At 40.3% G+C, this 15,130-nt stretch overlaps 2 protein-coding genes across 2 annotated transcripts in view; one reads left to right on the forward strand and one right to left on the reverse strand.

The window, feature by feature from the left end:
• Nucleotides 1–10,892, reverse strand: part of fbxl17 (F-box and leucine-rich repeat protein 17) — a 259,221-nt gene extending 248,329 nt beyond the window's left edge. Inside the window, exons 1-6 of the mRNA XM_059336420.1 lie at nucleotides 10,734–10,892; nucleotides 8,390–8,898; nucleotides 6,474–6,854; nucleotides 6,221–6,343; nucleotides 5,702–5,959; nucleotides 5,379–5,510 (exon numbers count right to left, since the gene is read on the reverse strand). Coding sequence (XP_059192403.1) covers nucleotides 5,379–5,510; nucleotides 5,702–5,959; nucleotides 6,221–6,343; nucleotides 6,474–6,854; nucleotides 8,390–8,878 — 1,383 coding nt within the window. The 5' untranslated portion in view covers nucleotides 8,879–8,898; nucleotides 10,734–10,892. The remainder of the gene's footprint in view (nucleotides 1–5,378; nucleotides 5,511–5,701; nucleotides 5,960–6,220; nucleotides 6,344–6,473; nucleotides 6,855–8,389; nucleotides 8,899–10,733) is intronic.
• A 1,289-nt stretch (nucleotides 10,893–12,181) lies between these two features.
• Nucleotides 12,182–14,233, forward strand: prxl2c (peroxiredoxin like 2C). Its single transcript, XM_059337361.1, has 6 exons — nucleotides 12,182–12,396; nucleotides 12,723–12,791; nucleotides 13,416–13,469; nucleotides 13,553–13,658; nucleotides 13,743–13,877; nucleotides 14,028–14,233. Exons 1-6 carry the CDS (start codon nucleotides 12,214–12,216, stop codon nucleotides 14,156–14,158), a joined length of 678 nt encoding a protein of 225 aa, XP_059193344.1. The 5' UTR covers nucleotides 12,182–12,213; the 3' UTR covers nucleotides 14,159–14,233.
• The last annotated feature ends 897 nt before the right edge of the window (nucleotides 14,234–15,130 follow it).

Genomic DNA, 15,130 nt, shown 5'->3' on the forward strand with positions numbered 1-15,130 from the left:
CTAATGTTGATGCTGAATCTTTTCCCGGAGTAACTAATGTTGAAAAGAAAATATTGTAGCAAGGTGAAATATCGCTTTGGAGGCGCACTTCACACAGCTCACATTTCCAAAAGTGCTTTCACTTTCTTCCCTTTAAAACTTGTTTTGTTCTTGGGCAGACGGCAGAGGGAACATATCGACGATGTCTGTGTCTGAGTGCAGCCGGCTGTCCAACTTAAAGTCAGAGCTCATTAATGCATCTGATTACTCTTCAGGCAAAGGCCGATCAGCAGCCGCCCCAGACACACACACGCACAGCAGCTTTTTGGGGACACAGATCGATACGGAGGCACTTCTAAAGAGCAATGAAGAGGAGGATATCGGAGAGAGGAATGTGCTGTTAGCTCAGACTGCATACTGAGAACGTAAGCAGAGGACACAGTGTAAATAAAAGTTTTTTAAAAGAGTGTAATTCACATAGTTTATTACTTAACAAACTAACCTTGTGTTGTTATCGTAATGAGTCAGACACAGATAGGGCTGCAGCAAACAATCACTTAATTGTTTGGTCTATAAAATGTCAGAAAATATTGAAAATTAAATGCCCAAAACCCACAGATAAATATTCAAATAGCTTCTCTGTGTGGCCAAAAGTCAAAAGGTCCACTTACAAGCTTTGATAGTATTACATTACATTTACATCAGCAGATAATATTTGCTCAGTTGATAAAGACAATTCAAAGCATGGCTCCCATGTGTCCTTGAAGTTCCTTGAAGGCATAAATAGACAAGTGTTATTGAAAGTGCTTAGATATTTATATTTTGTGCAAGAACAAAAATTATGTTTTGTTTATTTTTTTTAGCAGCCTTTTGCAGGCTCTCTCGTTTTAATAGACTGTGCGCTTCTGAAAAGCCTGCCAATTCTCATTACCAAAATGTTCAGTGTTGTTACACTAATTAACCTTGATACAGTTTGCTGTTGTTGAACGCAGCCGCCATTTACTTCAATTCCTAAAGAATTCTTTCTTCTTTTTGGATTCTTCGTTCACGGTGGAGGGGGAGTAACTGAAATATAAATCATCAGTCTGGAGATGAAGTATTACTGAAAAAAAGTTTGGTGCAGTAAATTCCAGCTTGACGTTACCTATATATGGCTACCTCCCAAATCCAGACAAAGACAGACAAAATAATAAAGAGAGAAAACTTCTTGAGGACATGAAAGCATGGAAAACCTTTTCCACACTCTGACAGACATAATCCAGTGCCATTAGCAGTTTCACTGACTAAATACATCATACAACATCTGACATTGAACTTCCTGAAAAGTCTAAACTCCTGTCCATGAAGGCTGCAGGGGATTGGGGAGATATTAAAGAGGAGATGGACAATACACAGTTGTGTTTATGCATGTGTGTGTGTGTGTGTGTGTGTGTGTGTGTGTGTGTGTGTAGTGTTTGTTTGGCTGGTCAGAGTGGTTCTATTTATCTGTAATTACAGTCAAATACGTAAAAGAGAGTTTCCAAAGGAGATTTCAAAGCAGCTGGCAGCTATTCAATTCATCTGCTTCAATGTGTGTTGCTTGCAGTGTTTTCACTGGGCCTCTGTGTGTGTGTTGCTTTATGTCAGAAGGTCTATCCCATTATATCTGACAGCTATCATTATCACTTCCTTTGTCTTTGCTCTCGCTCTAATCCAGCTAATTAAATCTGCTAATGTCAATATACGATTTAATCTGCGATTACGTTTGATTGGGCCGGTGCAGCCTCGCTGTCAGTCCTCCTGCCAGCACAAACCCGACTACTGACAAGCCAGACACACAGACAGACAGCCATGAGATGAGGCCTCTTCCACTGACCGATCGCCAAGAAACACCATTCGCTCTGACAGTTCGTCTTTTCCAGCGTTTCATGCTGTTCCACAGACAAACACATCGCCGACGCCAATGTGAGAGAGCTGGAAAACGTGGTGATAGCACAGGAGTGAAGCTCTGATTGTACATGCAGAGTGGTAATTACACCTAAATTGAGGGCACATGGTAATCTATGTTAGGTCATCTCCAATTCCACTTACATTTCCACATTTTGGACTAATTAAAACTGTAAATAATCAGAGTCTGTGTGTGTGTGAGAGAGAGGGGGAGAGAAAGTGTGTGTGTAGGCAGACACAATGTCTTTGAGATGAGCCAGTGGGAGAATCTCGCCATCACATTGCAGGAAAATTAAGTGCACACTCTTTGATTTTAACAAGACAGGAGAGCAGATAAAGTTTTTTTTTAAGGGAGAGGAAAAGAGTAGAAAAGTGCTTCCCCAGCAGAAATGCTTACAGATTGCGATGTGCGTTTAATTGAAAGGAACACTGGAGCAAAGTTACCGACATGGAAAGATGGGTGACGAGAGGTTTTTGCAGCGTGCAGTTGGTCCACCAGTTGGTCTATGAAACTGACAGAACTCAGAGTTGAACTTTCAATGCTGCCTCTCCCCCCTACGGCAAATTGAAGTTAGATGAGGAAAAGGGGAATTTGCTATTCTCAGAGCCTTTGCCCTTCGAGGTGGTGGAAGAGAACAGAATATGAATTTGGGGGGGCGGGGGGGACTTCAGAAGATGAAAACAAGCCTTGAAAGGCAACTGGTGCAATATAACCAACTCTGGCATAAATACTGGATGACTGCCAATAAAGAATGCAGGGTAGAAGTCAAAAGGATTGGGGCACAGAGACACCAGAGTCACCTGCTTTTCACAAGACACACTTTTAGCCCAGGGTTATCCTTAGCCCCAGGCTGATTTGGCCCCGGGCTAAGAAGCAATGAAAGACCTGGCATCAAATTGTCAACTGTAAACAACATTTGGAGACACTAGTCACTGTTGGAGACATCCCCAGCATTGCATTAGCAACTTTCAACTGTCATTTGTTAAAAAAAAATAACTGTGTGCCCTTCAGTATGATAATCATTGTCCTCTGTCTTTTGCACCTAAAGGAACAGCGAGAAAACCCACAATTGCACATCTTGCATCATGGCAGAACACCAAATATGTCTGCCCTCCACTCCAAAATAGTTAACTAAAAAATAAGAACAAAGGAGCATTAGCTGAGTTACTAGAAATAATGTTAGTGCTACTTTTCCTTAAGGCTACACAGGATTATTTAGCGACGTTGCCCTCACTCCCCCCAAAAAAGGCAATTTAACCATCTACAGAGCTGGATATGGTCTTAACGCAGAGAAAAGACCCTCCAGCATGGAACTGAAACCACAACCACGACAACATGGAGGGAAGGAAAGGAAGAGAAAAAGTATGTGGGTGTGCACATGACAGAGAAAAAAAGGCAGAGGGCGAGCAAAAGACCACACAGAAACATCCTGCAGCAATTCAATTATTCAATTTTGGAGGAGGAGGAGAAAGAGAGGGCAGATCACAGTGAGTGAAAGGCTCATCCTCATCTGTCATTGATTAGGAGAGACAGAGACAGGATTCCTCATACCACAAACGCAAGCAGAGAGGAGAGGAGAGGAGAAGTGAAGAGAAGAGAAGAGAAGAGAGGAGAGGAGAGGAGAGGAGAGGAGAGGAGAGGAAATGCAGCCTTAAAGAGCCTTTCACTGTAGCGTCCCATGACTGTGTGATTTATAGTGCACTAAAACTGAAGAGCCCATCTCAATCTTGGATCAATTCATGTCGAGAACAAAGGTTCAACACTCAGAATGGCCCCAGAAGTGATTTTTTTGCAGAAAAAGCCTTTTCAAACCCTTTTAGTTGGTCTATAAACAACTGACCCAGGGTGAAATATGATCCTCAAAGTACAAATGGTTGACTCACCTTTTAAATTCTTTATATGCAATACAATATTTATAATTATTGCATTAAAGCTCAACAGCGAGTATAGTCTGACAGTCTAAACGAGTACAATACCAAGATATGAACAAACGTTTAGCGTTCCTGCATATTTTTTAGATCTTACGGTGCCAACTTAATCAGCCAAGCTCATTTTGAGACTGTAATTACCCACAAAGCAACAAAATCAGTTTCTTTTTCCCGAGGAGTAGGAGGAGGGAATCTTAGGTATTCTTTCAAGCTGTCACAGAAAATAAATGGCCTCTGTGGATAAATGAAAGGTAAGTGTTTCTGGGTCGTCTAAATTCCTTTCAAACTTAATGACAATTTTAGGCCAAGCAACCAGGGAGACTGGACATAACAATTCCTATATAAGCTCAGCCCATTTCTCTCCGCCCTAATGACAGGAAGCTAAAATAACTGCAACGATCCCACGCCTGAAAAATGACTGTCTGAAATTGATACTGCTGCGCTGAAATGTTATCAGCAGCAATATTAATCTCTCACCTAGTGGTAATCGCTAATTTCATATACTATTAAGTTGATGAATGGGGTTTTAACAAACTGAGCTATTGTTAACAACTTAAAGCAGACTAATTAATCAAGGTCATAATTATTCATGGACTGCAAAGAAATATTAGCAGGGAAAAGTGCAAGAGCGTCAGAGAGAAAATGAAGATCTAAATAAAGAGGGTGAGAAACAGACATGCCAAATGAATATTTATGTTCCGTTTCTGTACTATAATTAAATACTAAATGACCAATAAAGTAAAAGATGATATTAGAGCATGATTTGGAGGAGATGTGCATAACTTGGCATTAATATCAACAAGCTGTGGTCTACAGAAAGAAAGCAGCTTTTCACAACTTGGAAAACAGTGACATCTAGTGGTGGTTTAAAGCAGCTTCTCACTCACTTACACTATCCTGCTTTATTTATTAAAAGAAAAATGATGGGAGGGAAAGAGAAAAAGGCCGTTCAGCTGTCCAAAGTAATAATGTATAAAACAAAACCAGCTGTGATAATGTGATCAGTCATTGAACTGATTAAGGCATTAGTCAGAAATCGTGCATCCACACAAACATGTGGGTGGTGCTCAATGTGTGAACCATATATATCCAAGCATGAATGAGTTACAGTAGTGCCAAGGATATATCATCCCCTGATTAAACTGCAAATGTATACACCTACAAGGTTTGATTAGATCATCATCAGACAGCTGATTCTGAGAGTCTAAACTGAAATGAATAAATCTGAATTGTAATGTAGATGTTGCCTGGAAAACCTTCAAGCTGGCAGCGCACTTACTGAGTATAGTTTTGAATTCTTAGACTCAAGCATCAAGGTAACCAACATTAAGACATGCAAGAGTCGTCTGGCCTCTGCTCTGACAGCATTCTTATAACCCAGGAGTATCTGTAGTAGCTACATAGCCGAGACAAGTGTCTATGGAGAGCCTACGTAAGGTGATTGCACACTTCACATTGCCAGACAGAGACACAGAGATCTGCAGGAACCGTGAGGTGGGCAGCGAGAAAGAACACATATAAGAGCAGGTGTGTGTGGGACTGACCAGTTTGTTCTCTTGCAAGTAGAGTCTCTGCAGTTTAGGACATCCTCTAGCCAAGGCCACCATGCCTTCATCTGTGATACTGTAGCACTGACCCAAGTGGATGTCCTTCAGCTCACTGCAGTGCTCTCCCAGCTGAAGGCAGAAAGGACACAATACTGAGCACATCACTGGAAATCATCAACTTAATTATTTTAATAAAGGATTGCTTCACTTTTCATTTGGGAATTAAAACAACAAATTCAGTGGTTGTATCACCGTCAAGCAAGACACTGAAAAAGGAAGTTCAGGATTTCTTGTGTCTCTATTCTGGTTTTAACTTATACCTTTTTTAGTGCTTCATCCGTCAATTTGTCCTGGTTGCCCACATGCACCTTCACCAGCAGAGGGCAGTGTGTGGCCAAGGCCGACAAGGACATGTCACCCAGCTGCTTGCAGCGGTACGCTGTGTACTTCTGCAGGCCTGGACAATGTGAGGCCAGGGAGGACACACCATGGTCATGGACCCCTCTGCAATCCGAGATGTTAATCTCTGTCACATTCTGCCTCCGAGAGGCTATTTTCACCAGGAGATCATCGTTTACCTAGGAAGGAGAGATGAAAGTCAGGAGAAAGAACAAAACTTAGTGTTCGTTTTAAAAGGTTATGGAAACTGTGATTCATTATGTTGGCAAGACACCCTCCTGCTCAGTCACTCCAAGCCAGTGTATTGACTAAATGTCTGAAATATATAATGTTGAAGTGAAAAGACAAAGGCTGCATTGTTCCTCAGAAATTAAAGAATATTTTCTGAAGACAAATGAGTCTCATGTGAAGTCATCAAATAAACCACTCTACGTGCTTACTTGTTGTAGGCCACTGAGGTCAATTTGTTTCCAGAACTGGAAGTCCAAGCAGAGGTCCCTCCAGTACTTACACACCAGAGAGGCACACAGACAGCGCTCCTTCACTGTCAGGTGGGAGAGCACCTGCAAGGAGGCAAAAGAAGATATAAATCCACTCAGCGTGTATGTTTCAACCCAGCTGTCAAACCATTTATTGTCCGACACATCAGTAAATATTTCAAAAAGTACATTTAACTCTTTGATGAACCCTGACCTTAAGAAGGATGGAGGAAGGCAGGTGGTTGATACTTGAGTGATCAGCAGCGTCAGAACTTCTCGCCTGGCAGTCATCATATTGATGCAGGCAGCAGGGGGACGAGTCTGAACTGTGTGGCAAATCGGCATGAAGACCCAACCCACAGCAGCCATCGGCAGGTGAGGAGGAAGAGGAGGAGGCAGAGGAAGAAGAAGCGGAGGAGGAGGGAAGTGGACAAAGGGGAAGGTGGCAGTGGCCGGTTTCAGAATTCGAGGCAGCCTCTCCCCCGCCTCCTCCCACTCCCCCGTTCTCCAGCCCTCCTTCAGGGGCAGCGAAGGCGCAGCGCGGCTGCTTGCAGGGGGTGCACCTCTGCACCTCTGAGCACTTCCTCTTACACACCTGCACCCAGAGACACACACAGATCAGCCAGGTGGAAACTGATTTTTTCAAGGCAAGTCCAGACAGATTGGAGTGTAAAGCCTTTTAGTAATGTTGCAGTGTTGAAGAACTTTACAGCACCCACATTATGAAACATGAAATCAGGACAGCACCATTTACCAATAATACACAAGGATTAAAATAAGGCTGTTGTTGAGTGTGAAGTCTGACTTGTGACTCCTGCAATTATGATATTACATCCTGAGAACACAAAATGCCCACTGTGTAATGTTTCACTTTAAAACACTTGGCTTTTTGTTTCAGTGTTGAGCTGATTCAAGTCCATTCTTTTTATATAAACAGTTGGGCTGCCCTATTACCTCCTCCAAGGAGGTTTTATTTTTGTTTGTTTGTTTGCCTGTTTGTCAACAGGATTATGGAAAAACTACTGGCTGATTTTCATTTCATTTCTTAAACAGGACAAATATACCAATCATTTTTAACATAACATAACATTGCAAGCTAGGGCATTGTTTGGCAGAGGACTCTGTGCTCTAACTGCCCTTCTACTTCATTTAACCCTCATATTGCACTGCAATATATAAGTCCTGTACCTCTATGGAAACAGTACAATCATTGCTGGAAGTACAGAGAACTTAAAAATGTCTTTTGTGCAGTATAGCAGTATGAAGTTATTATTTTACATAAATTGGAATAAAATGGAAACTCCATAACATTTTATGAAGTGCCCACATGTGTGACCAAAGTTGGAAAAACAGGGGGGCTGTATCTTGAAATATATATTGGGAAATATATGCATATTTAATTATTTGTATTTTTACAGCCAGTTTTTTGTCATATGACTACTGGTCTCAGCAGAGTCATCATGACTTCACAGTTGAGGAGCGCAGAACTTAATGTTTTTCACAGGGGCTGAATTTTGCAAACAGTTTATTTTAGGGGAAATGTTCAATGATGTCATATATGTCTCACTGTAGAATAAAGTTATTCTAATGACATATCACTATTTTAAGTTTAGATTTGGTTACTTTTGTTGACATGATACACATGATTTGTTCAAGGACAGTCGGCAAGCTGAAAATCGAACAGTAATGCCTATTTTATAGTTTCTCTCTGTCATGCAATTTTGGTAATTTTGACAACTTTACAGCATATTTTGGGGTATAAGGTTATGGTATTGGTCAGCAAACATATTTTATTTTCAATTGATCATTTCTAATGGTCACTACTGACTGCTTAAAATGTGTGTCAGTGGTGTAAAGAATCATTTTTCACAGATATTCTTTGGTGTATAAAGTGATTTTAGAAGACTCTTCCACGTGACTGCATTCATCTGGTTTGAGACAGATTTTTTTAGTAATCAGTCTAATTCCTATGGCTAGTTATTAGTAAACATTCTTATTGTTAAGACAGCCCTGTGGACCATTTGCAGCAGCTCTGGTAAATCATGCCCGTTAAGGCCATCTGCACAGATTTGGGTCAATGCTATATATTCACCAACTACAACGTTTGGTAGTGTTGGTGCAGCTCCCTACCATCTCAGTGTAGTCGCTGGTGCAGCCAGGCACAGGAACAGGTATGGGCACGGTCACAGAGACCCCAGCGGTTCGGAACAGTGCCGGAGGTGGAATCAGTTTGGCAGGAACGGCTGAAAGAAGGCTCCTTCCTTGACCTTCCCAGATAGCCAGCTCCCGTGGTGATAACAGGAACTTGGAGCAGTCCTCAGGAGATGCGAGGGTTGCGTATCGCTCGGCAAGCTTTGAGGCAGCTGCTGCTCCAATGCCAACTCCACCCACACCAGGCACGCTGATTCCCGTGATGCTGTTGTGACGGCACACACTGCCGTTGACGCCGGCCTCCAAATGGTCGCTGTCGTCGTCAAGACCGCTGCTGTTGCTGTGGACAATGAAGCAGAGCATGCAAGGCAGCTGCAGGAAACAGTTCCTCTTCTTCTTCTTCCTGTGATGTAACTTGCGTGTCCTCTTCTTCAGGCGGTAACCATTTTTCGAGAGAAGATGGCCCATATAGATGATTCAAGGAAACTCTGCAACAAACAGGAGTCAGTTCATTAGTAAGTATATAATTCAAAAATATTCAAAGCACCTAGAATATTACATTAGTGCAGGACTAGTTATAATTACTAGATATCATTGTTGGTATTGTATTGGTGTCAAATACAATACAAATACAATCATCAACGAATACAGGAGAACAATATTAGCTTCTGTGGAATAAAAATTACTAATATAATGTATAATGCAATTGTCATTCCTGAAACAATCAAGCCTGTGATAAAAATAACATCTTCAATTTTGATTACTAATTATTTTACCCATATGTATGACTGATGATCAAAATGATTCATAGTCAGTGACATCAATCTCATACGTCTACACTGCTGCAAAACTGCAACATGAAGGACTCATGGTGTGGAGGAAGAAACGGTCCAAAGTGTGGCTTCAATTCATGAAGAAAGAGGACCACAGTGCTGCTTGTCTTTAAAAAATATAATTTCAAGTAAGGGCAGGAACTTAATATGCAATATGGGAACGTCTTTCTACACATAACGATAATTCGACTCTCCACAGAAGGGCCACCAATTCCCAACCAAGCAGCATGTCCGTTATCAAGGGCAAATATCGTGTTATGATATTGGCGTCACACAGGCGGACTGAGCAGATTTTCCTTTGACTAAGAAAAACTAAGTGACAGCAAATGCTGTACAAATGTTCTCATGTTTGATCTGCACTGTGTTCAGACTGAAAGATAATAAGTTGTTACCAATAAAGAATCAGACCAATAAGCAGAATCAATAATAGCATTGGTGTCAACAAAATCTTATGAGTTCCTAATCCTCATTATCTCACACTGATGGACATTCTTGTGCTGTTTTATGTGATGTATTTACTTTTTATTAGCTGCTATCTAACTCTAGTGCAATTACTTTTAATTGTGCGCTGTCCCTGCAAAATAAACAATACATAAAATAAATAAGGGGGATTTCCATGCAAAACATTGTATGGAAATAATTTCTGAAGGCACCCACTTGATTTGCTTGACTCGGACAGCTGTTTACTTATATTATCTCCTGACAAATTTACCCAGAAAACAGGCACAGAACAAAGATTTTTTTTACTGCCCCCTATCTTACATTGGAATCATATTGGCAATTCACAACCATGTGCAGGAGGAACAATTACAGTGACCAATACCTCTTAATGTACATAATGAGATGAGGCTCTCCTTTAAGTGTCAAGGACAATCAAGGTAGATCTATAAATACTGAACCAGCTGGGACCATACTATAGGATGCTGAAAATAGACAGTCTAAACTTCCCACATTGTAGTACACATTACTAGACTGCACAGCGACAGCCTAGCTTGTTATCATAATAAAATAATATATCATTCTGAGTTTAAAGCCCCAAGCTACACATAAAATAGCAGCAAGCTTTATAGCCGTGCTGTCGAAATCATTTCACTTTTATTCTTTTGTATTTTGAATACATTACTTGTCACATATTGCCCAAGTTAGAGTACAAAATATCATATTTGTTATTGCCATACTATAGTTTAGCAAGAAAACAAAGATGCATCGTCTGGTTGCTGTCGAATGAAAAGATGTAAACATTGAACAGGTGGCCATTTGTTTAGCACACACACCAACACACACAGTAGTCGTAGGGTGTCTGATGTGTTTTGACTGAAGTCGCGACAGGTTTATGTCCAATATTAGCTCCAATTTACCACATATTAACACTCTATTTTAGATCAAAAGACACGGATCTACTGCTAACCCAGTTCAGCTCTCTGACAGGCTAGCTTGCTCCATCACTAGATGCTAACTTAGCTGTAGCCCCAACATGAAACATCTCTCACCACTTCACACGGCGCTCCCACACTCCGGACGGTGCTTGCATAATACTGCTATGCTGCACGGTCAAGATGAGTGCTGACAAGTCCCGGCAGGAGAGACACGGAGGCGAGAAAAGCTGCTACTGAACTAGCGTAGTGTTTATCCAAACAGTGGCAGCTCTGGCTCTGCTGCTGCTGTGGAGGACAACACTTCCGCACCGAGAGGGCTGCGGGAAGGAAGCCGACGAGGGCGATTCGTAATTCGTCATGGGGGCTGGATGAACCTGTCTGCTGCAAGGTCTTGTGGGTGAAGTAAAGCTGAATGTGTCCTAAGTATCTCTAGTATCCCTAGCCACAGTTTGTGCATGATGATATTTTACACATTTGAGATGTTTTGCATGGACTATTGCATTCACTTCCCAGATCCAAATGTCTGTTTGGTTCAGAGATATACACAAGCCACAGTTGAAACACAGAGGTCATTTGACAGCCAAAACTGGATTATCAGCAAGGAACAGTGGGCAACTACCCTAGACCCCCACACCCCAACGGCTGCCAGGTTCACAGGTTCACCAGTTTGTGACACAGTATAAAACCAATTTTTACCAATCTTGTTTAGGGTTAGGTTCAATTATTGTACTGTGCATACATGGTGCATATTTCTAAATAAAGTTGATGATAGCACCACAATAATCCTGTTTTGGGCTTCAATATTTTTAACAGAAAGAGTGGCTAAACAATTAATTGAATATTTTTCAAATTTGTTACAAGGACTAGTGCAATATCCAAATTGTGGGAAGAACAATATTATGCTAAAGAAAAATATATATTTCAAAATCCATCCATCCATCCATTCTCGTTGTATCTCCTATTCTGTATTCTACAGACTTAAGAAAAAATAAATTCATAATAATTTTCATATACTTTTCAACAAAAATGAAACTAATGCATGGAACGATCATTTCCTCTAATATTGTGAATCACATCTCAATTGCAATATCACAAAAAATTATCACAATAACCGATTTTTTTCCCAAATCGTTCAGTCATAACATAAAGCCTGCACTACAGGCAGTGGATCTAATCTATTGTTTTTGGACCTTGACTACACAGGAATAAAAATCTTTATTTTTTCAGTTTATCTATTTTGAGTTGCTCGATTTTATGGAAGCACAATTCAAATTCACTAGAGAATCCCTTTAATGCTTCAATATCTTACACTCATGCACAGCTCAGACAGTGGCTTTTCTCAGTATGCCATGCACAAATCTCAGGAAGTAATCTACAAATCAATTTTATTTTTATAGTCAAATATCATAAATCCCACATTACTACAACTAATGTCTGTCACTATATTGCCAAAGTAGCAGCAAAGTAGTAGGCTACACACACACACACACACACACACAACGTTTATGGGCGTGAATTTCCAGCCACCAGCTCTTCAAGCCTGAACGGCAACTCCCAAAATAGCAATGAGAATTCGGGAAGCCTCAGGGAAAAAATGGCTGAAGCACTTTCACCAATAACTCGACAAGTAACTAAAGAATATCAGGAAAACTGGACCGCCTCTGTGGATTTTCGCCTTGAAGACGTCGAAGATTGTTTAATTTACGACCGGCATGGAGTGTCTGCTCCGTTCAAGAAATTATATCAAGACAGCAAATCGGTCATAATTTTCGTGCGGGTAGGAGGAACACTTTGTTTGGCTTATCTTTGCTCATGACTCAAATAAGCTACACTGCCTGAGGTAAAATCACGGGAGGCTCAAATAAATTAGATTGAGCCTCAAAAAGGCATCATATGGTGGAGAGCAGGTGAGAAGCCTTGCTGGATAGATGGCCCAACAGTTTCCCATGCTGTGATGGCAATGGAGGAATGGAGAGATCATGTCCATAGGTGAACACAGAGGGATAAACTTTATAGAGGTGCAAGATGAGAGATTTAAAAGGAATTGTACTCTCTTGTATTTATATAGCCTGTTAAGTTGTGATGTACTGTATGTCCCTGCAGAATTTCTTGTGCTACAGCTGTAAAGAATATGTGGAGGATTTGAGCAAAATACCTAAAGAAGCACTGGAGGTAAGTCCTGATCCATGACTATAAATGCACTGGAAGTTGCAAATTTGACATGTAAATAAGTGATTATACCCTAGTCATCAATGGTGGATTGTGACTAAGTACAATTACTCAAATACTGTACTTAATTACAATTTTGAGGTCCTTGACTATTTCAATTTTATATAATTTATACTTCTACTTCATTACATTTTAGAGGCAAATATTGTACTTTTTACTCCACTACATTTAGCTGACGGCCTTAGTTGCTTTTCAGGTTGAGATTTAACAAAAAAAACATGATACATTGAAAGTGATTAGACTTTTTTTAAATTAAATCTTATAGTAGTATATAAAGTACTTATAAAATTAGCCCTACCTAAAAGAGAATTTAAGTAAAGTCACATACAGTACAGAAAATGTAAATGCTGCTTTCATAAATTAATCAATAATTATAAGCCCACAATATATTTGGACTAAATATATAAAAATCTAAGTGAGGCCATTCTGCATAATGAGTACTTTTATTTTGATACCTTAAATACATTTTGATGCTGATCTGAATACTTATTCCACTACTGCTAGTCATAGCTTAGATGTTTTTGAATCTAAGTTATTGACTCCAAAATTGCATGTGTTTTGTTGCAGGATGCTGACATTAGACTGGTTGTGATTGGTCAGTCTGCTCATCAACATATAGAGGTAAATATTTAGTGATTCCCGTGCATAATCTCAGTCTGCACACCTCGTCCTATCATTCTGATGTAGTTTTTCATCTCGTGTAGCCATTCTGCTCATTGACTGGGTATCATCATGAAATATATGTGGACCCGGAGAGGTGCATTTATCAAAAGCTTGGGATGAAGAGAGAGGAGAGATTTACAGACTCAGGTAATGGAATAACAGGTAAAGGTCACAAACCCTGTGTATTCTGATGGTGAAGAACTGACTGTGTGTGTTTGTTTGTGTGCATAGCCCACCCAAGTCCCCATGTGAAGTCTGGCCTCTTCATGGGACAAATGAAGAGTATATGGAGGGCCATGACTAGCCCTGTATTTGACTTCCAGGGTGACCTACATCAACAAGGTGGAGCCATTATTGCAGGACCAGGTAATCTTTCCTCTCTCTCTCTCTCTCTCTCTATCTCTCTCTATCTATCTGTCCATCTCCTTGTATCTCTACTGAATCTCGATTTCTCTCTCTGCCTTTATTGTGTTATATATTTCTTTTTTCTTCACTCACTCTTTCTTCTCTCTGCAGGCTCTCAAGTTCATTTTTCCCATTTTGACATGAACCGCCTGGACCACATGCCCATTAACTGGCTCCTGCAGCACGCCGGAGTTCAACAGACTCTGGACTTCAGCGATAAGCCGAAGATCATTCATGTGTAGCCAGTTGAAGTCATACTTCTCCCCACATCACTGTTTGGGCACCATCATTCTCTGTAACAAATATTTGTGTCCCAGTATTCCAGAGTCTATTGTTTATCATGTCTGAACTGCTTAGCTGCCCCGCCAAAATCTTGGATAAGTCTGACAGTCTATGTTAAGTATGAAAGTTCATTCTTGACCTTGCAAAGAGTAGTTTGACAAAAAAGGAATCTTAAATCAAGTTTTTTTTTCTTAAACCCTTTCTTTACTCATGGAGCACATTTCTTAATGAATTGAGCCAACTTGTTCTCCTAATGAATACCATAATATGTGGTTAAAAAAAAAATTTAAGCAGTCAGGTAAGATTGTTTTTGTCCAAATACAGCCTGAGGTCAGGGATGTTGAGTGTGCAGGATGGATATTAATGCATTGCTTTTTCATTTTCTACTTTTTCTACTTTTTCTATCAGTGTTACAGTATATTACTTTGTCTTATCCCTAGACTGTATAAAATAGGGCTTATTGTGTAATTCTGTTCTTATAGTTGTAATATGGTGGTTATGAAGTTAAAGGTGCCATTTGGAGTATTCTTGAAAACATAGGAAAAAGTTGTTGGGTTGTGATTGTGTCTATCCATCAGGCCAAATGTGTTGAATGCATTTTCTTCATCATAGAACACCAAAGCTTATTTTTGGAATTTGAAAAAAAAAAAAAATAGGTCACTATTAATAGTATGTCTCTTTCTCGATGCAATTTATATTGTAAAAGGTATTTCTGGGCCCAATGGTATCACCTAAAGGACCTGGAAGTTGTAATTCCGCCATTTAGCCATTATGTCAAATTGGCTTTAAAGTCATGTGTTACTCCTGGGGCTTGAGGTTCCTCAGACTTTCTTTCTGGAAATTCTGACTTCCCAGTTCAAAAGGAATGCACCCATAGCACCTTGCTATACTCCTGTGCTCATTATCGCTACCAACTGTCAATGACTGGCATG

The sequence above is a fragment of the Centropristis striata genome, chromosome 7 (assembly GCF_030273125.1).
Source record: "Centropristis striata isolate RG_2023a ecotype Rhode Island chromosome 7, C.striata_1.0, whole genome shotgun sequence".
NCBI classification, from domain to species: Eukaryota; Metazoa; Chordata; class Actinopteri; order Perciformes; family Serranidae; genus Centropristis; species Centropristis striata.

What these genes read in the sequence shown, in the direction of transcription:
- prxl2c (XM_059337361.1), top strand. Translation starts at nt 12,214, where the DNA reads ATGGCTGAAGCACTTTCACCAATAACTCGACAAGTAACTAAAGAATAT. An exon ending in CGGTCATAATTTTCGTGCGG is followed by an intron (nt 12,397 to 12,722) that starts GTAGGAGGAACA and finishes ATGTCCCTGCAG; the next exon opens with AATTTCTTGTGCTACAGCTG. An exon ending in CTGCTCATCAACATATAGAG is followed by an intron (nt 13,470 to 13,552) that starts GTAAATATTTAG and finishes CATCTCGTGTAG; the next exon opens with CCATTCTGCTCATTGACTGG.